The 26,665-nt window shown below is 46.0% G+C and overlaps 1 protein-coding gene across 1 annotated transcript in view; it reads left to right on the forward strand.

Moving 5' to 3' along the window:
• NTN3 (netrin 3) overlaps nucleotides 1-25,974 on the forward strand; it is a 92,325-nt gene extending 66,351 nt beyond the window's left edge. The window contains exons 5-6 of the mRNA XM_063142987.1: nucleotides 22,170-22,244; nucleotides 24,894-25,974. Coding sequence (XP_062999057.1) covers nucleotides 22,170-22,244; nucleotides 24,894-25,222 — 404 coding nt within the window. The 3' untranslated portion in view covers nucleotides 25,223-25,974. The remainder of the gene's footprint in view (nucleotides 1-22,169; nucleotides 22,245-24,893) is intronic.
• The last annotated feature ends 691 nt before the right edge of the window (nucleotides 25,975-26,665 follow it).

Below are 26,665 nucleotides of genomic sequence, written 5' to 3' on the forward strand. Positions count from 1 at the left end.
TTTCTTTTCTTTTTTCCTTGTAGAGGAAAAATGAACAGGGCACCATGAATGTCAGGAAAAAAGCTCTAGAGGAACCTAAAACAGCATCTGATGGCACTTTGTCTTCAGGGCTGTCAAAAGGCGGGTGCTGTGATGTAATGGAGGATACGAATGTTTTGTTGTTCTTGGAGAAGGATTTTTTGTGTGAAACTTGGCAAGAAATGGCTTTTCTTGATGTAGTGAGATGGACAGTGTCTCCAGCATCCAAAAACAAATGGCTTTGCACAGGGTATCGCAGCGTAAGATGTAGGGGGTGCACAATTGCACAGTCTGCAAGAAAAAAAATCCCAAAGCAAAATAGCCCCATTTGTATTTAATAAATACAAAGTAAAATTGATCCAAATGAACTAATTTGGAATTCAAATTGTAGTTTGATTAGGTTTCTATTTCATTCCTTTTTTTAAAAAAAAAATAGAGTTACTTTGCTTAAATCCGGGGGATGGAGGGAGAAAAGCTATCGCCCTAAAAATGGCAGGTTGAGGTGGAACACACAGCGATTCTGTTGCCCCATGGGTCTTGGGGCCTGGCACCCACCCAAAGCCATTTGGGGGCTGCAGCCATGGCCCAGACAGTGGTGGTGGTGTGGAGAAGAAAGAGCAGGAGATGCCCCGGCCTACTTGTTCCCTGCCTCTGTGCCCGTCAAGTGAGCAACTGGTGGCAGTGATGAGAAAGTCGGCAAGGAGCAATGGTGGTTGAGAAGGTAGACTCTGGCCTAATCTACACCAAGCGGGATATTGCACTATGAACACAGTACGTAAGAGGCAGGAGCTGCGCCAAGGAGGATATAGCACTATGAAAGCGGTATAGAAGCGACAGGAGCCACACCAAGCAGGATATAGCGCTTTGAAAGCAGTATATGGCCTGTGTCCATGGGCCCCAACCGTTGTCAGTGCACTTCAATACCGCTATAAAGCAGTTGTGTGGCTCCTGCCTTTGATATACCGCTTTCATGCCACCTTCATAGTGCAATATCCTGCTTGGTGTAAATGAGGCCTCACTGAGGGAGGGGTCCCATTGAGGGTGTCTGGCCCTGAAAAACCTGGAGCTGGCAGTGGCCTTCCACCTGAAAGTCCGCTCGGATCCATGTACCTCTTGTCAAATCGACCTTCGTGTCTGTCTCGGCTTCTCTCTTCCCCTCGCCAGATGTCTTAAATCGCCCTTCTCCTTATTCGTGCCTTCTTGGGAGGCTGCCAGCCACAACCTTGGTGTGACACTTGTGAAGGAGGCAAGGGAGCAGACACCTGATTGGGCATGGTCGTATTTCAGGAGGCCTTTGAGCTTCAACGGATCCTGACCCCAAATCCCAGCGGTACGTGTAACACCACCACGCCCTGGAAGACTAAAGGAAGCCTGGATGGGGACGGAGAGGGGTAAAAAAAAAAAAATCCAGCAGGAGTTGGCGAGGGATTGAACTGCTTCGGAAGCTGCTTCTCTGATGCCTGTCCAACCCCTTTTGACACTTTTATAGGGCTGCCCTCCATGATGGATCTGCTACGAGTGAGCCTCGGCTCCCTGCGTTTGAATATCCACCCGCTTTGTGGCTTCCCTTTGCGACCCCGCCGCCTTGCCCTGTTAACACTTTTATTGACTCTGCTTTGCATTTCCTCCCCTCCCGTTGCTCCCCTCTCTCTCTTTCCCCTTCCCGTTCAAGCTGTCGATGCCCTGCTGCGCCGCTGCGCGGAAACGCTTTCTGCCTCATTGACCACAGAGGCAGGTATCTGCCTGCCACGCACGTACGAGGCGGCGGGAGAACATTCCCTCCCAGCCCTGGTGTGGCTGCACGGCTAACGGCCTGGGCACCTCTCATGCCCCTCTGACTGTCCCAGAGCCAAGAGCTGCCGGGGGGGGGGGCAAAGCAAAACAGCCAAATAGGATGAAACAAGCAAATCCTGAACGTAATGCGCAGGTTGGCAGTCATAGAATCATAGAATAGTAGAGTTGGAAGGGGCTTCTAAGGCCATCGAGTCTAACCCCCTTCTCAATGCAGGAATCCACCCTAAAGCATCCCTGACAGATGGTTGTCCAGCTGCCTCTTGAAAGCCTCTAGTGTGGGAGAGGCCACAACCTCCCTAGGTAACTGGTTCCATCGCTATACTGCTCTAACAGTCAGGAAGTTTTTCCTGCTGTCCAGCCGGAATCTGGCTTCCTGTAACTTGAGCCCGTTATTCCGTGTCCTGCACTCTGGGAGGATCGAGAAGAGATCCTGGTCCTTCTCTGTGTGACAACCTTTTAAGTATTTGAAGAGTGCTATCATGTCTCCCTTCAATCTTCTCTTCTCCAGGCTCAATATGCCCAGTCCTGTGAGCTACCAGCATTCAGCAGGGAGTCCACCTTGTTATACCTTCAAGCAGCCAAGTGGCTTGCCAACAGAGACCAGTATGCATATAATCAGATGAGAGAATGCATATATATATATGCAGTATGCATATATTCCCCCCTACACACACCTTTTGTTCCTTTACTGTTCCCTGATTCGGGCTGTCCTCTGTTACACTTAGGCCTGATCTCCTTTTCGTTTGTCTTGGTGGGGGGAGGGAAACCGAGGAGTGGGAATGGAATGGAATATCCTGCAAGGGGGGCATGGCTGGTTAGAACCTTGAACAGCAGCAATACACGCTGCAATATTTTGTTGCAGTTCTCACTTGTGTACTTGCCTGTACACACACATACACACACATGCACGCCTGCCTGCCTACCACCTGAGGATAACCCATCATGCGAGTGAGGAAATCTACTCTAATCTATGAAAGCTTTGCCTTCATACATTTTTTTAGTCTTTAAGGTGACAGAAGACTTTTTTTTATTAATTTGGGGAGGGAGGAGTCTTGTTGCTCCCACCCCACATTGACCTTAGGAACAGAAGTGTCTAGGATGGAAGTCAAACGTCATTGGTTGACATCGTGGGAGGGGGTCCTCTAGCCTGCAGGGCCTAGTTATGACAGGATGATTTAATAATGATGCCTCCTGTTAGAAAGGCAATTAGCAGAGAAACCCCCGCCCCCAAAGGCAAACGAATGAGCATTTACCAATCCCACATCTTTGGGTAGCATGGCATGGATGAGTCTTTCCAGATAGCTGAGGATAAAAGTTTTCCATGCAGTATTTGGAGTCCTGTGAACGTAGCCGGCTAAAACGGTCTTCCCTTGTTTTCGATGCTTCTTGTACAGAAAACTATTAGTACCCGCAACCTCCGGCCACAACAGATGATTCTGGGTTGTTCTTTTTCCATTTTTTCTTTCTGCACTTTACAGAAATGTGGAGTGAAATTAATTGTATAGTCTGGGAAGAGTATTTTGAACAAAAACTGAGCCTTTAAAAAAAAAAAAGTTCCTTAAGCTACTAATTCCACAAAACATTTCCTGCCTTTCATAGGCATATTTTTATTAAATGACCTGTGTAAATCATTATGTCTTTCTTTCTTTCTTTCTTTCTTTCTTTCTTTCTTTCTTTCTTTCTTTCTATTTATTTATTTATTTTATTTTTAAAAATACAACAACATAATACTGATTAAAACACATAAATCAACACATAAATTGCTTACAATTCCACATTTAAAATTATCATTTTTACCTAATCACATAACATAACATAAGTGCTCCCCTCCACCCTTCGGGATCTATTCCTGCTTCCAAAATCTCATTGTTTCTTCTGGTGGTGGTTTTCCACTCCCCTTAGAGAATACATATTCTAGGAACTGTTTCCAAATTCCCTGAAATTCATTTACCTTTGTTATACCTTTTCTTAGCTTTATATTACATGTCAGTTTATCATTAATAGCTGTATCCCAAACTTCCTTATACCACTCTTCAATATGATAATCTCCTTCAACTTTCCAGTTCCTAGATATAATTAACCTTGCTGCTGTCAATAAATTTGTTATCAATTCTTTAGTCTCTTTGTAACACTTTAAATTTCCATATAATGATAGTAATGCCTCTTTCTTTCTTTCTTTCTTTCTTTCTTTCTTTCTTTCTTTCTCCCATTCTTTCTCCTTCCCTCCCTCTTATTGCCTTCACATCCTCCCTCCCTCCTTTCCCCCTTTCCCCCTTTTCCTTGCTTCTTCCTTCCTTGGGAATCCAGACAGTGCTTTGACCAGGGATTAGATGACATGGGAGGAGGTACATCCTGACATCATGGAGTCAGGATGCCCCCGGTGGCACTTTCTGGTCCCAGGAGGCATCTGGGGCCAGTTGGCCCACAGACCAAAAGAGCTCCCAGGCCCTGATTTACTTCTAAGGAGCCACTTTGCCAGTGATATGGCTGCCTCTCGATAAAATCCACACCTTTACCAAGAACAGATTTACCAGGCTCTCATATCAAGCATCTATATATGACCACACAGAATGGTATCCTTTCTGCTTTTGTGTGCAGTACGCGTTTCTGATGTTCACGTTAGTGGGAGCATTGCTGTTTCTTCTCTCAATTTAGCTGTGCCAGTAAACTTAGCTACGTGCACCTGAAAAAATATATTATGATGACCAGGGAATGAACTGGCAATCTTCGAACCCTCAAATAATAATTTGAGGGTTCGAAGATTGTCCTTTTAGGGCGTGCATATGTGCAGACGTGAACATGCATGTCCACATGAACACAGACATACAGTACTATGTTCTTGTACCTTTAGCTTATACATTATTTACAACAACAACAATTCTTTATTACAGTCAACAGACCAATAAAACATGTAAAAACACATAATAAATATTTAAAATACATGGAAGTAAAACAGAGTATGATTGCATGAAGCCTCCTTAAAGTTCTGCACTAGAAGCAAAAGGAAGTCTTGTCACCATGACTGATCTGGTAAGCATTGCCTGGTTAAGAAATTTAGCAACTTGTTCGGTGGTATGATTATCTTGGACCAGTAAAAGGACCGACATAAGGGTCACGGACGATCATCCAGGTAATCGCGTGAAAGGGTGGATAAGGGCTTTTCTTGCCTCCTGATAGAAGCTGTAGTTGAGGGCCAGGATCTCTTTTCGATCCTCCCAGAGTGCAGGACACGGAATAATGGGCTCAAGTTAAAGGAAGCCAGATTCCAGCTGGACATCAAGAAAAGCTTCCTGACTGTTAGAGCAGTACGACAATGGAACCAGTTACCTAGGGAGGTTGTGGTCTCTCCCACACTAGAGGCATTCAAAAGGCAGCTGGACAACCATCTGTCAGGGATGTTTTGGGTGGATTCCTGCATTGAGCAGGGGGTTGGACTCAATGGCCTTGTAGGCCCCTTCCAACTCTGCTATTCTATGGTTCTATGATTCTAATACGTGGGAGATAGATTCCACCTCCTCTTTGTTACAGGGGCAGTATCTATCTGATAGTGGAACTTTATTTTATTATTTTTATTTATTTAAGGATTTTTATGCCGCCATTCAGCCAAAAAAGGCTCTCATGGCGGCTTACAAAAGTATTTCTTGACAGTCCCTGCCCACAGGCTTACAATCTAAAAGACATGACACAAAAGGAAAGGGGATTGGGAGGGAGGAGGAGGAGACTTTCCCAAATCAACTTTCCCAAATCTGCCCTCCATTACCCTAGAAGGCATAGCATTAAGCCTTGCTAGGGAGAATGTCCGCCTATATTTGGGTATAGATAACCAGCTTAAGTACAGAGGTACACTGTTTTGGTTGTGGTCCCGTAGCCCCAAGGCATACAGGGAACATGGGCCCTGTGCAGCTTGCTGTAGCTCTTGAGTATCAATGTCCAGGAGTCTCTGCTTAATTATCCTTTTGGTGCTGCCCAGGTCCAGGGATAACAGATGGCCATGGGAGAGCCCTATGGTGGTAAGTTTTAGCTGAACTGCTTTCACCCATGGGGATTTATAAGAGTCCGTCCAGACCATGGAGGTGAGCAAATTAGGGAGAGGACTTAAATTGCAACGGAGCCAGAAATAGAGTCTACGTATCCACCCTATACATTTTAGGGTACTCAGCCCAGCTTCCAGATTTAAGACTGCACTAGCGACACATCTTGGAACTCCAAATATTGGCCTTAGAAAGGAAGACTGAACACCTTCCAATGAGTTCTTATAGAGAGGAAGCCATATCGGGGCACCAAATAGAAATTGGGATGCCACCTTTGCCCTATAGACCCGAGTGGCAGCTGGAATGTTATACATTATTTCATTACTTCTATTTCATTACCCTCATTCCCAGCCAAAGGCCTATTACAATAATAAAAAGAGATAAAATACATACAAACTTCATCAACAGAGCAATAAAACAACCGCCAAAAGACAAGATAAAATGACAGCATGAAGTGCTACAAAAAATAAAAATAAAAAATCGTCGGCTCCAGTAAACAGACTATAAAAGCCTTCCTAAAAAGGAAAGTGTTACGGCCAAACCACACAAGAGGACATTAAGAGATCCTTGTGTTGTGTTTTCTTTAAATGGAAAATGTGACTGGGGGAGCCGTGGGGGGCGGAGCTGCTCTGGCATCAGGGAAACAGCAGGGGAGGGTTAACCCTTTCTCCCCCATTGAACTTTCCTGGTCTGTTTTACCCCCTCCGCGTGCAAACACACACATATACCTGGAACTGCTATTTGCCACCATGGGGTGGGAAGTCCATTTATCATACCAGAGAGGCAAAGGAGGCCTCCTGGTGACATAAGAGCGAAGGCAGGGGCAGAGAATGGCACTTTATCCATCAGTGGAAAAGCCAGACTGGGTGTAGTTCAATCTGAGCATGTTTTAATGGAAGCCCTGTGTGGTAGTTTAGTTTAGAGGTCACAAGGACAATGTTTCATAGTGGCTAAGGGGCAAAGTAGATGACAGAGTGTCAGTTGTGGTGTCGTGGTTAGAGCATTGGACTGGGACTTGGGAGATTGGTGTTCTAGTCCCCACATGAAGCATGAAGGTGACTTTGGGCCAGTCACCGACTCTCAGACTAACCTACCTTACAAGGATGTTGTGAGGATAAAATAGAGAGGAGCAGCCTTGGGTTCCTTGCAAGTGGATAAAAGGTGGGATATTATTATTATTATTATTATTATTATTATTATTATTATTATTATTATTATTATTATTTAAATGCATTCATGCATTTAACGTGTCGGGGATTTTTCAAATAGAATTGGGGGGCATCAAGGCTAGGACAGCAGCATGCAGAGTTTGGGGTTAATGCCTGCCCCCTGTGCTGCAGTCCTGATGAAAATTGTCCCCTGAACTTGTTGATGGAGGAGGATTTTCATTGGGATCATGCCACTGGCGAAAGGCTTAAATTCCATTCCCAACCCACATCACAGTCCCAAACTTGACCTCTCCCTTGTGACTGCAGTTCAAAACAATATTAAAACGGGGCACATGAAATGCATTCATGCAGTTGATGTATTGTCTAGTTTGGCTTTCAGTCCATATTTCCCAAAAGCAGAAACAGCCGGCCTAGAGATGGGCAAATCAATCAACCTCAAGTGTTGCTCAGTTTCGCTTCTTTCTTTTTCAACATTACATTCAGTTCAGTTTAAGATTGTAATTGTTTTTAAGTCTGCCCAAAATCCATATGCATTTTCGTGTGCATTTCTCAAAATATGTGCCGTTTGGCCTACGTTTTTCCGAACATCTGCATTTTTGCCAGCAATTTCCCTCCCAAAATAAAGCGGATTTCATATGCTGTTTCCTGCAATGTACGCATCTTTGCACATTTTTTTTTGATCTGTGAACTGTATCACGAAATTCCAAAAAGAGCAAATATAGCCACGTAACTGTGCTCTAGGATCATCAGCGGATTCATGAAATGTGAATTTGGTTTTGTGGAGTAGGGTCATGAAGTGCCACCAGATTTCTCTCCCATCTCTAAGCTGGCCTTCCAAGCCAACCTTGAAGGTCTTGCAGCTACTACCTGCAAGTCACATGGCTAAACAGGGTACAGGTGTACTGCCTTCTGCAGTGCCCTGATCCTGCAGGAGGAGCGTACTATGGCCAAGTGCAGGCCAACAGCCCATTCCATGCTCAGCGTGTCCTTTCACTTCCCACAATTCAGCCAGGCAAAGCACCTTGGATAGCTCCTTTAGAGTTCTGACTGGTTCAGAATTTTAAACCCAGAGTGAATTCACCACCCCACTGACATCAGAGCCACCAGCCTCCACTGAATTCAGCCTTGCCATGATTGAACGGCTGTGTAGAAGAGAGAATTTTGTCAGATTCTGCTTTTCTCACCCCTGCAGTGACAAGCTCTAGCTGAGTAAGAACCCTCTCTGCTGTTGCATTTCATCTTTTGCAAGACAGCAAAATAGAGGGATAGTGCCTCAAGTTCTGGGGCTGAAACCTAGTGCTGAAAACCAGTTCAGGGGCTGAACCGTGGGGGATGGATGGTGCAAATTGAGCCCCTGGAATCTTATAGCAGGTGATGATAGCAGCCCCACCCCATCCTGGTCCTCTCCTCTGGTTCCACTCTCCATCCTTCTTTCATCGGGCTCATCATGTGCCACGTTCCTTCTGCCTGCTTTGAAGGAGGGTGTGAACGGGAAGGCAGCTCAGAGCACTGGATTGGGGGAGAGGACGGGTGGTGCAGACTAACCCTCATGGAGGGGTGGGTGGGTTTATAACGTTTATAAATAATCTTTGTAATAATTTCCAGTCCTTTTAAAGAACTATCCCCCACCCCCGCACTGAAGCCTTTCACCAGACATGGCCCAAATTTCTCCCTCCGCGAAAACAAAACAAAACATGTTTTTTTGCCTAACTGAGAAGGTTAGTTTACATCTTGTGACACTTTTAAAAAATGTATCATAATTGCAGAAAAACCGGGGTGAAGATTTATGGTCGCAGAGCTTCCTGGCAGCGCGTCTTTTCTTTGGGTCGCTGGCAATTCGTTTTGGCTTCATCTCTTGTTTGTAAAAGAACCATTCCAACAACCAGGTCTTTCTTTCTTTCAACCCTGCCCCCCCCCTTTCTGATCTTCAACCCATCTTTTATCCAGGATGGAGAACTTCTAATGGCACCTGGGCATCCTTTCCAACTATGGCAAAAGTAGGAGATTTGCTGGGAAGTTAGGATCTTAAGAAGGTGCCTTAAGAAGGCACCTGAATTGGTCAGGGAGTCCGGTGGCCTCCCCCATGTCGTCGTGCCCCCTGGACCTAGCTCTCTGCTCTGCAGTGGTTCATAGGCCTGCTCTTCGAGCGCCCTGCACCTTGGTGACCACCCAGCAGCCATCCGCCCTCGTCTGGAGCCTCCATTGTGCGCAACAATGGAGAGTCCAGAAATTGCATATTTCCCATGTTGCATAATTGGCGGCTAGAAAGCCCCCATTTATACAACATGGGAAATACGCAATTTTTGGAGCCTCCATTGGGCGCAACAATGGAGAATCTGGAAATTGCGTATTTCCCACATTGTGTAATTGACGGCCATAAAGCCCCCATTTACGCAATGTGGGAAATATGCAGTTTCCAGAGCCTCCATTGTGCGCAACAACGGAGGTTCTGGATGATGGTGGGCAGCCTCACAGCTTCGTCGGGGGCTTCCTGGGCTGGAAAGAAGCTTGCACAGTTCCGCAAGCAGTAGCGGGTGGTGGCAACAGCTTGGCAGGCATCTGACAGAGCCAATCGTGGGTGAGTGGATTCATCCCTACTCTCCAGTGACAAGGATCAGGTGGTGATGGGAAATACTTCCACCTGAGAGCCTAGGGTGGCAGGGTGGCCTAGTTTACAGAGCACAATCCTCTATTTTGGAGAGCTGGCAAAAGACAGTCTTGTGTTTTAAGGTGCCCTCTATTTGAAGAGATGCCCAGTTCAGGTGTGGTTTAAAGTCAAAGAACCATAAGGAGGGAGAGCAGCAGGGCCCTTGAAGTTGCACATCCATAGGTAGTGTCGTGTTTCTCAAAACCTCCTGTCTCTTTGGGGCCTGCTAAGTAATCCACAAAGCTTTATTCAAGCAATAAACATCTCTTCCCACCGGAAGAGACACTAATCTCTAGGAACTTTCCCCTAAGCAAGACAAACTAAGCGAGACAACTGCCCTTTCAAGAAAAATGCGTAGACTTAGAAAGACTAATTGTGATGCAGCTTCTGACGGGACGCTAGCCGGGCTGATTTTCTCTCACCTTCCTTTAGCTCTGCCCATTTTAGTCTCCGGCATACTCTAGGATCGGCTAACCTCTCCATGCTCTCCCCTTCGGAAGAATATTGGCTTCCCATTGACTGTGTATTGTTTGCCCTTGAGGAGATAAGCTCTGGAGAGGGTTCTTTCCAGCTGGTGAGGAGCCCCTGAGAGCTTTCTCCCCCACTGGTACAGGCTGGCCTGTTTCTGGTGCCGACTCCTCTACTTCAGAGTCTAATTCTGACTGATCACCTGAAACACCTCCTTCCAACCTAGGGGGAGCAGGGCTAAACATGACAGGTAGCACCCAGACAGCAGACTTAACAGGCACACAGATCACCTAGTCAGACTTCTCCGCTATGTTGAGATACATTGTATTACTATTATAATTTCTAAATTTGCACCTACACATGTAAATTTGCATAGGCTAATTTTATGCAAATTGGGGGCCCCTTTTGTCCTCTTTTGGGGGGGCTGATGTGTGTCCTCTTTCTTGGTGATATTCAAGAGACCACCCTACCTGGACGGCTACTGTCAGTTCAAATAGTTAGAGGATGGGCATATATTAGGCTTTCAGGTTCAGCTGATTTTTACTAGAACCCTGGTGGGCCACCAACTGGAGCCAGGTGTCCAAGTGAATTTTAGAACTGAGTTACAAGAGTGCCTCTCAGAATGTCCTCTGGAATTGGGTTTCAGGATGAGACCTGAGTTCGCAACCTTGTCACACAAAAATCCCATGCATTTTTTAACATCTCAATAGCCTAATTTAAAGACAGAAGAAAGCCCTTTTTGTTGTTAAACAATTAAGAGTCAGAAACCTGTGGCGATCTACTATAAATCACCCCGTGATCTATCAGTAGAGCTTGATCTAGTGACATGGCATACAGTAACTAGTAGGGCTGGGCTCATTTTGCTTTGCTTGACGTGTTTGGGTGACTTTGGGGTGACATTTTGGCTGAAATGCTGCACCAGAACAAAAGCAGAGGGGCGAACGATTTAGGGTATGGGCTGGTAAAAAGGAGGCTAAGGGGAGACATGAGCGAGGTGTACAGAATTATGCATGGTATGGAGAATGTGGATAGGGAGACATTTTTATCCCTCTCCCATAATACTAGAACCTGGGGTCATCCCCTGAAGCTGACTGGTGGGAGATTCAGGGCAGATAAAAGGAAGGAGGTCTTCACACAGCACATAGTTAAATTATGGAACTCACTAATGCAGGATGTAGTGATGGCCACCAATCTGGATGGCTTTAAAAGGGGGTTAGACAAATTCCTGGAGGAGAAGGCTATCAATGGCTACTAACCCTGATGGTTGTGTGCTGCCTCCAGTACCCGGGGCAGTAAGCCTGTGTGCACCAGTTGCTGGGGAACATGGGTGGGAGGGAGCTGTTGCACCATGTCCTGCTTTGTTGGTCCCTGGTCGACAGCTGCTTGGCCACTGTGTGAACAGAGTGCTGGACTAGATGGCCCCTTGATCTGATCCAGCATCAGGACACTTCTTATGTTCTTATGTACATTTTGTATGTCTGTGTGGTGTGGGGAACTCACGGTTTTGAGACACAAAGGAAGCTTCTTACCTTTCTCTCCCCTTTTTTTTTTTTCTTTTCCATCTTCTTTCCAGTATTCTTGTTACTGCTTCTCAAAGCCAATGGTTTTGCTGGCAGTACAGAAGCAGAGCTTTGGCTGCCGCAGCCGCCAACATTCTTCCTTCCCAGAATGCCTCTGGGGAAGAATAACGGCATCAGCACCCACAGCTAAGTCGCTCCGCTGGCCGCACCACCAAAATTCCAGCAAAGCTGGCGGCTTTGAAAAGTCAAAGACACAAGGCTGGGGGAAGGGGGGCGGAAGAAGCCCCTTACCCATGCCAGAAGTATAATCCTCCCCAAATGTAACTGAATGTGCCTCTCCCAATTTGCCACCTGCAAATGGAGTGGTGGGTTGTGGGTGGTCATTCCAGCAGTCAGGACTCGAACTGGGGACCTTTATGTATGTATGTATGCATTGCATTTGTATACTGCCCCATAGCTGAAGTTCTCTGGGAGGTTCACATAAAATAAAAACACTTAAAAACAATATACAAAAACCACAAAAACATGCAAAATTCGGCCATTGGGCGGTATAAAAATGTAATAAATAAAAAAATTAATAAATAAAAATACATTTAAAACCACCATAACAACTTTACAAACGATGAGCCAAAAAACAGAGCCAGGGTCATTACATGTTGCTAAATGCCTGGGAGAAGAAGAGAAAAGTCTTGACCTGGCGCTAAAAAGATGACAATGTCGGCGCCAGGCGAGTCTCGTCAGGGAGATTGTTCCACAGTTGGGGGGGGGCACCACAGAGAAGGCGCTCTCTCTTTTTGCCACCCTTCGAGCTTCCCTCAGAGTAGGCACCCGGAGGAGGACTCTAGATGTTAATGTTGCTGCCTTTCTGTGCAGCTTCCTCATGTGCTGAACTATCAGAACTGCACCTGGGAACATCTTCCTGGTAGTGACATACTCTCAAGTACTATCTTCCTGGTAGTGACATACTGACGAGCACTGCCCACCCAGCCATAAAAGGAAACCTTGCCTGAGCAGGAAGGTCTTCCTGGCTCTGCTGTGTTCCTGTGTGTCTTTTGGCCTTGATTCCTGGCTCCTGGCTAACCTCTGGTATCTACGTACAGCTCAGCCTTGAGACCCTCTATTGCCACTCTATCAGAGCTGAGGAATGAGCAGCCATCAGATGGGAGCCAGGTGTCAGGGTCAAAGTCAAGGGAGGGTCAAGCCAGTAATCAGATGAATCCAAGAGCCACGGTCATGAAAACGACTGTTGTCCATGCAAAACTACTTATAATCCTTCCTGTTGAGTTGTCTGGGGGGTAAATACCAGTACTGGGTGCAGCAAACAGGCAGGTAGAGGGATCCTGAAGGTGTCGTGGGGTCTGTCATCAAAATGGGACAGCATAATGTAACAGAATTTGGGGTGGGGGAAGCTCCAGGCTCTGAAAGCAGTATGATGGCGCCAACGTCTGTTGCTGCTTCGGAGACATCCAAAAGAAAGCCACGAGTAATGGTTTCTTTTTCTCTCTCTCTCTCTCTGGGTGTCTTTGGCTTGGAATCCATCTCCCATTCCCTCTCTCTGCAAAACTAGACTAAGCAACGAGCTCAGTAACTCCAAATATAGTCAGCCGTTCCCTGAATTTTTTTTAGTCATAGCAAATGGAGACTCAACAAAACATAACCTCGCCTTTGCAGGGCACATGGCTCCTTCCTTGCGCTCTTTATTTATGCTACGCGTGTTCCGTTGTCTGGATGGGACTAGGACAATCCAGAGCTGGAGGGCGCCATAAATGTATCAACTCATTCATCAACGACTCCGCAGGCATGGATCGGTGCCGTTTTGCCAGCAATCTCCTGAATCTGTGGTACAGTGTGCTTATTTATTGCTGGCGAAATGCCTGTTGGCATGATGGTCTGGGTTGATTTATTTATTTTATTACTTTCTCCCATAAAGATTTTCATTCTGCTCCCCCCGTCACCTCTTTGTGGGAGCTGGATTTCGCAGGCAGACGTCCCCGTTGTCTCCTCCCTCACAGTGAGCAGAAGGTGGCCTCCAAGCCTCTGTCTCTGCAACAGAGCCCAGCAATGTTGGAAGTGGAAGTGGGTCAAAGCTGAAAGGGCCTCTCCTTGAGGTGTGGGGAAAGGAGAGCTAGCGCTACTTGGTGAGAGGCATGGCACCCGCTGAGCCACCCTAGCTGCCGCTGCTCACATGGTGGAATCTCACCAAGCTGTGAAGGTTGGCTGGATATGATGGGGTTATTTAGTAATGACGCCTCCTGTTAGACAGGCAATTAGCAGAGTAAAAACAAAAGGCAAAATGGAATGAGTGTTTACCACTCCTACATGCACACAGGCTGTATTAGAATAAGAAAAGGAGACCACACCCTTCTTCAGTAAAGAAAGGGAAACAGTTTTACTCATCAATATTCTTCCACATATAATGCAGCAGCAGTGCAGAGTTTCAAAAGAAGCCCGTTCAGCCCAATTGGTGTTCCGTTACACCAACAGGAGCGAGAGAGCAAGCACATGTGCTCCCAGCAATGGTGGAAGTCAGAGAGAGGTTAGGAAGGGGAGGAGCAAAAAAGAAGAAATCACAGGAAACCACACTGAAGGCCGTAGAGATCCTGAGGCTAGCTGCGGTCAAAATTCCCATGAATTAACTAACTGCAACACTGCACCCTTCCTGTAATTTTCAGACAAGGTTGCAGTCTTCCCAACAGGATAAGGAGCAGCAACTGGGTCTATTCATGGGGTGGCCAGGTGGCCTACTTTACAGAGAACAGTCCTCTATTTTGGAGAGCTGGGAGAGAGCATTCCTCTATTTGAAGATGTGTCCATTCCAAATCCAGTTTAAAGTCAAAGACGCATAAGGAGTGGGAGCAGTGGGGCCGTTGATCTTGCCCATCCCCAGTTGGCACCTGCCTGGCAGACTAAGCAGACACACGGGCCACGTGGGCACAGCCTTCCCTCCATTGGACTGTATCGTCTTCCATTTAAATTACAGTTACTATTTCTCATTTTGCACCTAGATATTTGCATGTGCAAACATTATGCAAATTGGGGTTCTCTTTTTTTAGTGCTGCATTTCCTCTTTTTTGGCAATGTGTAAGAGGCCGCCCTGTCTACTCAGGGATTGTATTAATCTCCCAGTGAAGGAAAACAAGAAGTGGAACTCAAACATCTTTTCTTGACTAGGGTGGCCATGTGTGTCCTAATGTAGAGAGAGCATTCCTCTATTTGAAGTAGGGATTTCACGAGCAGCAGCTGGGCTTGAGGCCCAGGAATTTCTAATTGGCTCGGCCCCTGGACACCAGTTCAGGGATCCTCATGCTTCTCCGACTCAGTGCACACAGAGTCAGGCAAATGTGAGAATCCCTGCTTCCTCGCCGATGCGCCATTTTGCATAAAAGTGGTGGCTGGGCCTCTTTTGGAAAGGGCCATTTGTATACATGGCAGTTGTTTGTGCAAAATTACAGGCGTAAATTATATATTTAGACCGTTTACGCATAAATGGCTACTTTCCCACTGCCATTTACACAAACAGCCCTTTACAAAAAAGGCCAACCCAGCGTTTTCATGCAAAATGGTGGTTCAGCAAGGCAGTGGGATGCCACTCGCCGGGCACCTGTGGACCACCCCAGTGGCTTGCCATGCATGGAGAGCAGGGTTGGGTGGCTTGTGGACAATCCAGAAGCACACAATCCAGGCTGCAAGGTCACCCATCCCTAATTTGAAGGGCTGTCCCATCCAAGTCCATTTCAAAACTAAAGAACTATCAGAAGGGTTAGCCCAGGCACCTTGGAGTTGCCTGTCCATAGTTAGCACCTGGGCAGGTACGCACAGTTTTCGTCTTCCTCACTATGGTGAACTGTACTTCTTTATATTAAGTATTTGTAGTTAAATTATGGAACTCACTACCACAAGATGTAGTGATGGCCACCAATCTGGATGGCTTTAAAAGGGCGTTGGATAAATACAACCGTGGCTACTAGCCCTGATGGTTGTTTGCCATCTCCAGTATTCGAGGCAATAAACCTGTGTGCACCAGTTGCTGGGGAACATAGGTGGGAGGATGCTGTTGCACCATGTCCTGCTTGTTCATCCCTGGCCAATGGCTGGTTGGCCACTGTGTGAACAGAGTGCTGGGCTAGATGGACCCTTGGTCTGATCCAGCAGGGCTCTTCTTATGTTCTTATGTACCTCTCCACACATACATTCACATATTCACATTTCATGTAAACTGGGGGGGGGTCTCATTTGCCCTTTTTTGAGGGGAGGGGGTGATGCATAAATGGTTGTCCTGTTCCAGACCACATCTAAGAAACCTCCAAAACCTGAAACTGAAGCACTGAGCTGATATAGAAGTTGATTCTTTAACCCCAGCCATGAGTTAGAAGATGATGACAGTTTGTACCCTGAACTCACAATTTTGCCTAATAAAATGTTCTCTAGACCTTGGAAAGCTCGTGCCATGCCATCTTTATGCTGCTGGTGGGCCTAATAAAATACATCACTTCATTGATTCAATGCCTTCTTTCTTCTCTTCTCTTCTTTCTTCTTTCTTTCTTTCTTTCTTTCTTTCTTTCTTTCTTTCTTCCTAAGCATCTCTTCCAATGCTCTCTACCATGCTGGAGAACAGGAGATCAGCTTTTTTGATGGTCTGGCTACATTTCAAAAGAGGCAGGAGGCAGGGGGGGAAGAGCTACAGTGGAACGGAGCATGGATTTTGCCCTCACATAGCTCGCTTTGGCTTGGCTCAGAAGGTTACCCCATAAAAACTGAATGGGAGCACAAAACAAAGTTAACAAAGGCCTGGCCATTGCCCGCTTGACTGCGGTGGAAAGGGGCAACGGAGTCTCTGTTGCTGTACTCAGACTCCTTTGGGGCAGAATTAGCTCCATGCTGAGTCGTTTTGAGCAATGACAAATTTGGAGCAGACAACATAAAAGCCGGAATAAAAAAGGGAGCGGGGTGAAAGCGGCAATTGCAGCCGGATCCCAGCTGGGTTCACGTTTCTTTCTGGGATTCTTCCCTTTTGGCACTTCGAAGGAGCTGTATATATCCCCCCCTTGCGCGCACACGCACACACCTCAAGCTCTCTTTCTCCAAAGCCTCTGGCAAGTCACAAACAATAGGGAGTTTCATGGACTGCAGGCCCCGTCCCAGGGGAGATGGCGCTGGCCATCACCAAGCTGAATAGAGGGAACCCGAGGAAGAGGAAGAAAAAAGGGAAGGGCAATAGGATTGAGCTGGGGGGGGGGAAGCACAGCCAAAACAGAACTTTTGGAGAGAGGCAAATTGAGACGTTCAAAGGAAGATGACAGAGAACCGGGGGGTGGGGGGAGAGCCGGGAAATGCCTGCCCCCCCTTCTCTCTCCTTTTATTGTTAAAATAATGTGCCTTGGGTAATGGAGAGAGAGAAACTTGGGGGCTGGCCAAGGAAGGAGAAAAGCTCAGATCCCGACACGGACAGGCTGTTTAAAATCAGGTGTCTCGGCTGCTTGCGGGTGAAGGAGCACGACTGTGTCAAGAAGGCCATTGTGGGTGGCGGCAGCCAGGCTTCCCGGCCTTCCGTTGTGCTGTCAACGGTGGAGAGGAGGGGAAGTGTTCAGCATCCCATTCCACACACACACACATATGCACCTGGATTTCCAGCCCAAAAGCACTCACCCCTGTGCAGCTGGCCAGCGACGGACTGCAGTTTGGAGGAAGGGAAGGACATGGAACGCGCTGGCATGGAATGAACCAATTCCCAGGCTTGATGTGATGAACATCGCTGAACTGGAAGTTGCGGGATTATTCTTGGTTTAGTACATGGCAGCCGTAGGAGAAGGGGAGGTCCTCTGGATCAGGACCACAGTTGCGCGGGATTTAACTCTTTGCCCCCACCGTAGTTCCAATCTGGATCATCCACCACCCTAAAGTTGCTATTTACATGGAGAGGAGAGCTCCCTTTGGCACAGATGGAAGCTTTCTAATGATGTGAATGGTGGCCATGAGGGAGCAGGGTGAAGGTATAGGAGGGTAGTGTGATGTAGTGGAGGCAAGGCTTTCAGGGACGCAGTTCCAGGACTTCTTGATTAGCAGGCTTGCTGATCTCGTCTGCCTGTCCCTGAGAATTCCCTCTTCCCTCTGAACTTAGTCTCAATTTAATAGCTGGAAGGAAATGAATTTTTGCAACAACATTTCCCCCCTATTGTTATGCCAAGTATTTTGCAGTGGCTTGATCTCCAATGGCCAGTTCAGATCCATGAGCTTTACAAAACACCTGCTCCTGGAGGAAATGAAAACTGCTAGAATGGGTTTGTTGCTATGGACTCTCCTTGGGGGCATCTGCATTTCACAATTTATCACTACACCACTGGCTATGGATGTGGCAAGAGCAAAGAATTAAATTGCTTCTCTGCCCTGCCTACATACAACACACTCGTGGTTCCAATTCAGGTGTTTCTCCAGTGCCCGCCCCACAGCCCCACAGCTGCTATTTACCTTTTAGCTCTACTGTTTAGGTTTTACTGTTTAGTTTGGCCCTGTAAGCACTAACAATGCAATTAAGTCCCATTGTTTTCACTGGAACTGAAGAACGGGGAACATTCTTGGGAGTGGCACTGTTGATGTGGCAGTGCCTTTGAGACACGTGCATTTATTACATTTCTATACTGCCCCATAGCTGAAGCTATCTGGGCAGTTCACAAAAATTAAAACCTCAAGATACAGCCTAAAACACTACAAATGCAGAGATTTAAAATATAGGTTTGAAACAGTAGAACTAAAAGACTAGAACACTAAAATGTTGGGGAAATAAGGTCTTCACCTGGTGCTGAATTCAGTGCAACATAGGTGCCAGGTGAACCTCTATACCATATGGATGTCCAGCTGCACCTGCACATTCCATTTTAAACAACAATGGAACAAAGCAAAGATCTCCAGAACTAGGGAAACAGTGTGTCTTCTTTTAGAGAGGACAGTCCTCTGTTTGAAAGACAGTCAGAGGACCACCCTCTATTTGGATGTGTCCTTTCTTTGAAGGGCTGTCCTGACCAATTCCAGTTTAAAGATAAGGAACCATTAGAAATGTGATTGCATGCTCAGGAATGCATGGACATTTCCACCCAAAGAAATGTTCTTGTTGCCATTTGCATTGGGGGGGGGGGGGAGGGTGTGAATGGGGCAAATCCAGATATTTTGTGAACTGAACTGAACTGAACTTCTCAAACGTCCATAGCGTGGCTTGCCTCAGTGGATGTGTCATTTAGGGCCATCCCCTAGAATTCATGTTTAGTTCCTTCTTTCCCTTGTGCTACACTTGAGTCTAAATTGCATTGACTCCACCACTGGCCATGACACCAGATTGTCAGATGTTGCCACCTACTCATCTGAAGGGGCGTTCCTATATTTATCCATGAAATGTTGGAGGTATGGCCCAGCCTCCAGGAAGGATATCCCAGAATCCTCTCTTGCTCTGAATTCTCAGATAGAGAATAGTGCTTTGTGGCTACATTTCTCTGAATCCCATCTTTAGGACTGTAATGTCACTGGTACGCAGCTGCCCATCAGGTGTTCAGAAAACTGTTTCCAGGTGAGCAACACTGTTTTCTCTCAGGGGAGAATGTTATTGGGAAAGAGGTCATGTGGGCTGAACTCTCTGGTCCTTTTTCTCATGACCCTTCAAAGTAAAGTCAGTATTTCTTTGGCAGTCTCCCCATAGTCAGAACAGCACAGGAGTTAAAGCATATCCAGAGTTGAAGTCAAACCAAGATTTTATGGCTTTGACCGTAGGTCTTAACAAAATAAAAACATCATGCACACAAATAAAGAACTCTACTGCCAAGTTGAATATAATAATCTTTATAGCCTCAATAAAATACAATCATAAAAGAAAACACACAATAAAATGCTAAGTTATCCTTCTAGAAATCCATATAAGATTGATGTAGTTGCACCATTGCGAAAGATAATAAAGCCAATCTTTTCTATTTTGGTTATTTTTCTTGCACTTTCCTGAACATACACATGAGCACACACACACACACACACACACACACACACACACACACACACTTTCCTCCGTGTTATTACCCCCATTAATAGCGGCAAATATAAGCTCCATTTTCTGTAGATTTCGCAAGTGCTCCAAGCCCAATTAAAAACGAAGCCATTTATTTACATCCTGGTAGAAGGAGCAATAAAAGTAAACAGGAGGACTATCCCAAATTACAGCCTTCCCTACTCCAAGTGTGTTGGACTGCAACTCCCATGAATGGCCATGCTGGCTGCGAGCAATGGGAGTCGTAGTCCAACAGATCTAGAGGACACCAGGTTGGGGAAAGACACTATGTGACTTCACCCCCACAAATGCAATACCTCAATGCAAAGGTCATTCCTGCAGCAATCCTCCAAAATGAAGGCTGGGCTGAAATTTATGAGATTTTTCTTTTGGATTCCCTCAAAGCTGTTGGAGAATTTCAGGCCCTTCTGGAGAACATTTGATGAAATGCTTCCTTAGTTCTTTGCCATGAATAAAATGGCATGGCCACGGATCCAGTTTTATTGATGGTTTTAATATTATTTTAATATTGTTTTTAGGAAGCAAAGGGCATTTCCAGTCTTCCTCTGTTACCTCATCCATCAGTTCCATTCAGTATTCAGCTCCGCCAAAATTTATCAGAAGAAAATTTTTAGAGAGATCTTATTTATTTATTCATTTTTAAAAATCTGTTGGAAAATTCTAAATCACACACACACACACACACACGCCTATGAGAATATTCAGCCATGCAATTCCCCAAATTTTGTCACCAGCTAACAGGATGGAGAATTTTTATGAGGCCATTTCCTACAATTCTAAACTGCAAATAGTATTTGTTCAAACCTCAGTAAAGTGAAGCTTCTTCATCTGGGATTAAAGTATGATGAGATGTTATCCTTCAGAGTCAAGGAAATGACCTTAAGTTACCCAACAATGTCAGTTCATGCTGAACCGATGCTGCTCTCGATCGATTTTAAAGTTCCAATTTAGCAGCTGCCACGTTTCAGTGGGTGCAAACATTTGAAGCAGCTACATGGTTCCAGGAAACCGCAGTGCCCTTTCCAAGGAGCCTGAGGAAATCTTTTCACAAAAACATTTCTCACGGTCTCCAGTTTAGAGTTTGCGAAGCTGATTTGACTGTTTGCCTGAAACTGCGTTGGAGACACACACCACCAAATCCGGTATATCTTTTGGTTTCATGAGAATCCCGTTTCTGTGGCTTTTCAAAACAACACCCTTCCCCAAGTTTCTAGCCCTCATGGTGGTGAAATAAACTTGGAAAATCTCCACTTTTGCTCACCCCACCTTATCCCTAACAACCTCATCCTTGTCAAAATCTTCCCTATTCTGCTGAGATAATAAGGAATGTGGTGTGAGGAGCATTTATGGCCAAGAGTGCCAGCTAAGTCTCTTTTCCAAATCCATTCCCAGTTCCACCTCCTCCCAGCCATCACTGCCAATTGGGTTCACTTCTGGCCTTTCAGCCTAGCAGTGGGAGGAAATTATGGAAGGCATTTGCAGGGAACACATGATGAGTAATGGAGGGATGAAGTACCTGCCTGTTGATTGTCCCCTACGGATGTCTCTTCCCATCTCCTACATTAACTAGGGTGACCATGTGGAAAGGAGGACAGGGCTTCTGTATCTTTAATAGTTCTACAGAAAAGGGAATTTCATTAGTATGCATACATCACCACAGTTAAAGCTGCAGAAGCTATACTAGAGTGACCAGATACAAAAGAGAGCAGGGCTCCTGCAACTTTAACTGTTGTGATGGAGAGGGAATTTCACCAGGTGCTGCATGCCTACAAAGGACACCTGCTGAAATTCCCTTTTCTAGACAACTGTTAAAGATACAGGAGCCCTGTCCTCCTTTCCAAATGGTCACCCTACATTAACATCACAAGGAAAATATGGGGTTTGGGAGTATCTGGTGTGACCCTAGCTGATATGGGTGTCTCCATACTACGGAAGGGGAAGAATTTCATGCAGTTCACATGTTGATACGCGATTACCGAATTCGCCCTTCCTAGTCTAATATGGGAACCAGAACACAGTTGTTGACATGGCTCAGAATTTTGCAAAGTGATTGCCCAAACAAAAACTGCATACAAAAAATGCAAATATTAGAGAAACATGCACATGGGAAAATGTGTATATTAGGTGTTTTGTTGTTGTTTTTAAAAAAGCATACAAAAAAGCATTTGCCAAAAAATGCTTATATTTGGCAAAAGCGCATATAGAATGTGTATATACACAGAAAAAATGAGCACAAAAATGTATATGGATTTTCATGCTTTCCCCCTCTTTCCTTTTCTTTTAAAGTTGCAAACTGATGTGATGGAATTAAGTAAGACTTGGAAGAATGAGAAATGGAGAGAAACTGAAAGTGAAACTAACAGATTTGTTCATCCTTTCTCTGTCCTCCAAGCAATACAGGTGATTGGTGATGGTGTTGATGCCGCTCTAGTAGCTCTGTCGTGGTCATCCTAAATTTGTTTCTTCTGTCTCCAACAGACTGTGACTCTTACTGCAAGCCAGCCAAAGGCAACTACAAAATTAACATGAAAAAGTACTGCAAGAAAGATTACGGTAAGGAGAGGCTCCACTCGCCACCACCACAATGCAATGGATCAGGAGTCAAATCTGGAAAAGCATCTCCAGGATCTTTTCTCTTCCAAGCTTACCTTCTGGTAGGCCAGGAAGAAGCCAGTTTGCCACATACTTCATTTGTTCTTAGCTTTGGGGCCTTAAGCGAGCCCTTGTGATGGTGCTGCTGATAACCAGATCATCACAATCCAAAACTCCCCGTGCTGCTGAAAAAATAAATTGATGATGATGATGACGACGACATCTGGAGTGGCTATGGAGAGCCAAAAGGGTCAAAATTATCTTGTTTTCAAGCTAATCTTGACCCTTTTGGTGCTCCATAGTAGCTATGGAGCATCAAAAGGGTCAAAACGGCTTCCAGACAGCCACTACAGATGCCATTTGTTTTGTTTCTAAAAAATATTTTTACAATTTTGGGGGGCAGCGGGAGGCAGCAGCTCACCCCTGCCTTCACCCAAGATACATAGGGGATGGTTGTGGTTGCGTTAGAGGTGAAAGGAGGGCCCTCTTCCTGTGCACTAAGGCCCCTTTGTGAAGCAATAATAAGCCATGTGTGAATTGTCTTGCTTTGTCACCAATTCCCACTAAGCAGATACTAAACATGGATGGGCAGAACATGCAAGCAATATGGGGTGACCAGGATGACCCAGGATTGTCCTAAATGAAGGAGGGGACTTCTCCTCACGTTACAGCTTCCCACCCCACCTCCAGAGGTTGACAGTCTTGCCTCATTTGCCCAGCTCAAAATTCACACACACAAAATTCACACACACACACTCCAAAGCTACAAAAACATTTTGTGCCCTTTCGCCTCCACCCACAGTCCCTCCTTGTCTGCCAAATATGTTAAAAAGAACGTTTTCCCCTCTCCGCTTGTCTTGCAAGGTGTGTGGGGTAGTGGGGAGAAGTTGAGAGCACTTGAATGGGATGGGATGTGTGTGAAGTTTGGGCTCAGGACATCCCTGACTGCAAGTTGTAAATCACCCTGACACAAGAACAGTCACTCTTTGGAGTGGAGGGAGGATCGCTAAAAAAGACTTGTGGGTTGTGATTGATCTTCCACAGGAACTCTTTGGCTCCATCAGAAAAGATGTTTTTGGCAAGGTGGAAAGGAATGGGAATAGAAATCGTTGTCAGATTGGCTGTGAGATGGGGTGGCAGCAGTGAAGTTGAAAGAAGGAGAAGGAGAAGAAAAAAGATCTCTTTTATAGAGGCACAATTATCCTGGCAGATAATTGCGATCAGATATCCTTCATTTATTTCTTTAAAACGTTCACAAATGTTTAAAACTGCCTTGAAAACATTCGTCAGTCAGGCTCCAGAAGGCATCAATATAAAACAAATATATAAAACCATAATTTAAAAAATGGCAAAGACATGGTGCAGCAAAAGTAAAATGACTTTTGTCTAGACACATGGAGGAAACAATGAATGATCTACAGGCCTGGCCCTACCATTAGGCAGTGTGAGCCAGTCTCCTCAAAGGGCAGATGCTGGGAAGTGGTTGCAAGGAGGAGAAAGCTGTGGCTGGCCTATGTGGCCTGCCCTGCAATGCCTAAGCTAGCCTGATGCCTTTAGCTGTGGTAGAAGACAGTGGGTAGAATCCAACATAAGTCCTACTTAGAGTAGATCCATTGAAATGAATGGAATTTAACTCCATCATGACTAAATCTCATCCATTTCAATAGGTCTACCAACTGTTCCGTCACCAGAGTTGAAGAAAGATTCAACTGCCAGTTCAGTTGGTTTTGTATATAGAAGGGCCGCCATCTTTGTTCTTTGCCTCGGTCAGCAAAATGTCTTGGGATGGCCCATCTGGAGAAATTGCCCATAAATCCAAACCGTTTGTCTTAAAATACAAAACTCAGCAACTTGTAATGCTCATCTCAGACACAGCACACAAACACACCATCCCAGAATTCTCCTGGAGAAGGTCTTCTTCCCCCAACCCTCCTCCTAAGTGGCAGTAAGGGCAGGAGTGTGGGGGAGGGAGAAAGCAAGCAAGGTCATTTTCTCATCTTTCCTCTGCCACTTGAATCATATATAGCTGCCAACCAGCCACCAGGAGTATTGGGAACTGTAGTTTCCCCAGTGCTCCTTATCCACCACTTACCTGTGCTCCTGGTGTGCAGCCATAGCAGTGCTAAATGCCAGGTGCATTTAGGCTGCCTGCTCTTCCTCATATGGGAAAATCCAGTGATCCTAAAAAAGGCTGGATTTCCTTACAATGCCCAGCTCTAGTAGCCCCAGGCTATGGACCTGAGCTTTCAAAGAGAGAGCAACCCCATCTAGAAAAGGAAATGAGCCTATTTCCTAGACTCAAGAACCTCTCATTTACAGGGCTTCCTGTGTCATGGACCTGAGCATTGACTCAGGCCTTAGCTAGACCTAAGGTTTAACCCGGGATCATCCCGGGGTCATCCCTGTTCATGTGAATGACACACAGGGGATCCCGGGAGCAGGCAGGGACAACCCCGCGACAATCCTGGGATAAACCTTAGGTCTAGCTAAGGCCTCAGAATATTCAAAATCCACTCCTTGTTGCTGTAGGCTTAACTCACTCTCTCTCTCTCTCTCTCTCTCTCTCTCTCTCTCTCTCTCTCTCTCTCTCTCCTCATACTCTCCCTTCAGTTGTCCAAGTCAACGTCTTAGACATGGAGACTGTGGCCAACTGGGCAAAGTTCACCGTCAACATCCTCTCGGTCTACAAGTGCAAAGATGAGAGGGTCAAACGAGGTGACAACTTCCTGTGGATCCACATGAAAGACTTGGCCTGCAAATGCCCCAAGATCCAAATCAGCAGGAAGTACCTGGTCATGGGCATCAGCGAAAACCCCACTGACCGGCCGGGACTAATGGCAGACAAGAACAGCTTGGTGATCCAGTGGCGGGACGCCTGGACTCGGCGCCTCCGGAAACTGCAGCGGCGGGAGAAAAAGGGGAAGTGCTTGAAACCGTGATTGGTTTAAGCTCATGTCAGTTAATACATGCCTCCCACCCCTCTCGCCCGTTGATCCCCTGTGCACTCCGGTCAGCAGACTGTTCCTAAAGACTCTGTACATAGATATATCATGTGAATGGATGGACTCACCTGTGTATAGTGTATATTTTGGCAAAAGGTTCCTTTTTGTGTGTGCGTCAGGGGCAGGGGTGGGCAAGAGGGATGAGTGCATGAATGCATGGGTCTTTTTTTAAAAAAAAATGTTTATTAAGAGTAACACAGTAACGACAAACCTTTAACAAGGAGCGAAGTGAAGGAAAGGTCTGGTGAGGCCACTTAATTGAAGAAGTTTCAGAGAAGACAGCTCAGACCTTCTCTGGGCAGGAATGAATTACCCACCTTGTCCTTTTTTTAAAAGAATATATATATATATATATTACACAGTCTCTCTGATTCTGCCAAATTCCAGAAGGGTAGCCATGCAGTGGAGGCTGGTGGCTCCGATGTCAGCGGGGCAGTGTATCCACTCCGGTTTCAGTCAGAACTCTAAAGGAGCTATAGGTTACAGCAGGGGAGGGCAGTGGATCTGGATATACTGCTAGATCTCTGGGAGGCATACAATAGATTGGCAAGGATTTCTGACTCTCAATTGTTAAGTGATAGCAGCAGCAACATGACTCCATCCGACCTGAAATTATACTGCTGAAATGAAGAAAGCTTGTGGTAACCAGGAGAGGATTATTCTGCAGCAGGACGATGGGCTTTGTTCAGTTCGGCACCTCAAATCAAAGCCAGGGGTTCAGGGTTCTTGTATTCAAAGTGTTTATCGCTTGCACCGGACTCCGGTTGGTGTAGCCCAGCGTTCCAGTAAAAAAAAAAACCCAACAAAGCAGATCCCACAAGGCAGAAGCCTTCCCCCACCCTGTGTTACAGCAGTCCTCTCACACATACACATACACAGAGAGAAAGATTGAGAGAGAGAGAGCAAGACAGAGAACTTTGGGGCACCTGAAAACAGAATTATTCTGGTGTGCACTCTGATGCAGGAAGTGTTCTCAGTAAGCAAAAATGATCTCCTCTGTCTTCACCAGCAGTCAGAGAGGGAAACAGTCTCTGGAGGGGAAATTCTCCAAACAGTTTCTCAGGGAGGGGTAGCAGCAACAATGGAGGTCTTGGGTTGCCAGCCTGGCCGCCATTTTGTATCTCCTAAAATGCCACAATGCCCTAGGACTTCCAGGGAAAATAACAGTGGAGAACATGGCCACAGCTAAACCTAAGGTTTATCCTGGGATCATCCAGGGTCCGCCCCTGCCTGAGCACTGGATCCCCTGTGTGTCACCTAGATGAACAGGTTTGACCCCTGGACGATCCAGGGATAAACCTTAGGCCTAGCTATGGCCCATTAGGCAAAACGGCCTTCGTTTTCAGGAGGGAAGATGGGGAAGGAGGAGGAAAATATAGA

This window comes from Elgaria multicarinata, chromosome 17 (assembly GCF_023053635.1).
Source record: "Elgaria multicarinata webbii isolate HBS135686 ecotype San Diego chromosome 17, rElgMul1.1.pri, whole genome shotgun sequence".
Lineage (NCBI taxonomy): Eukaryota > Metazoa > Chordata > Lepidosauria > Squamata > Anguidae > Elgaria > Elgaria multicarinata.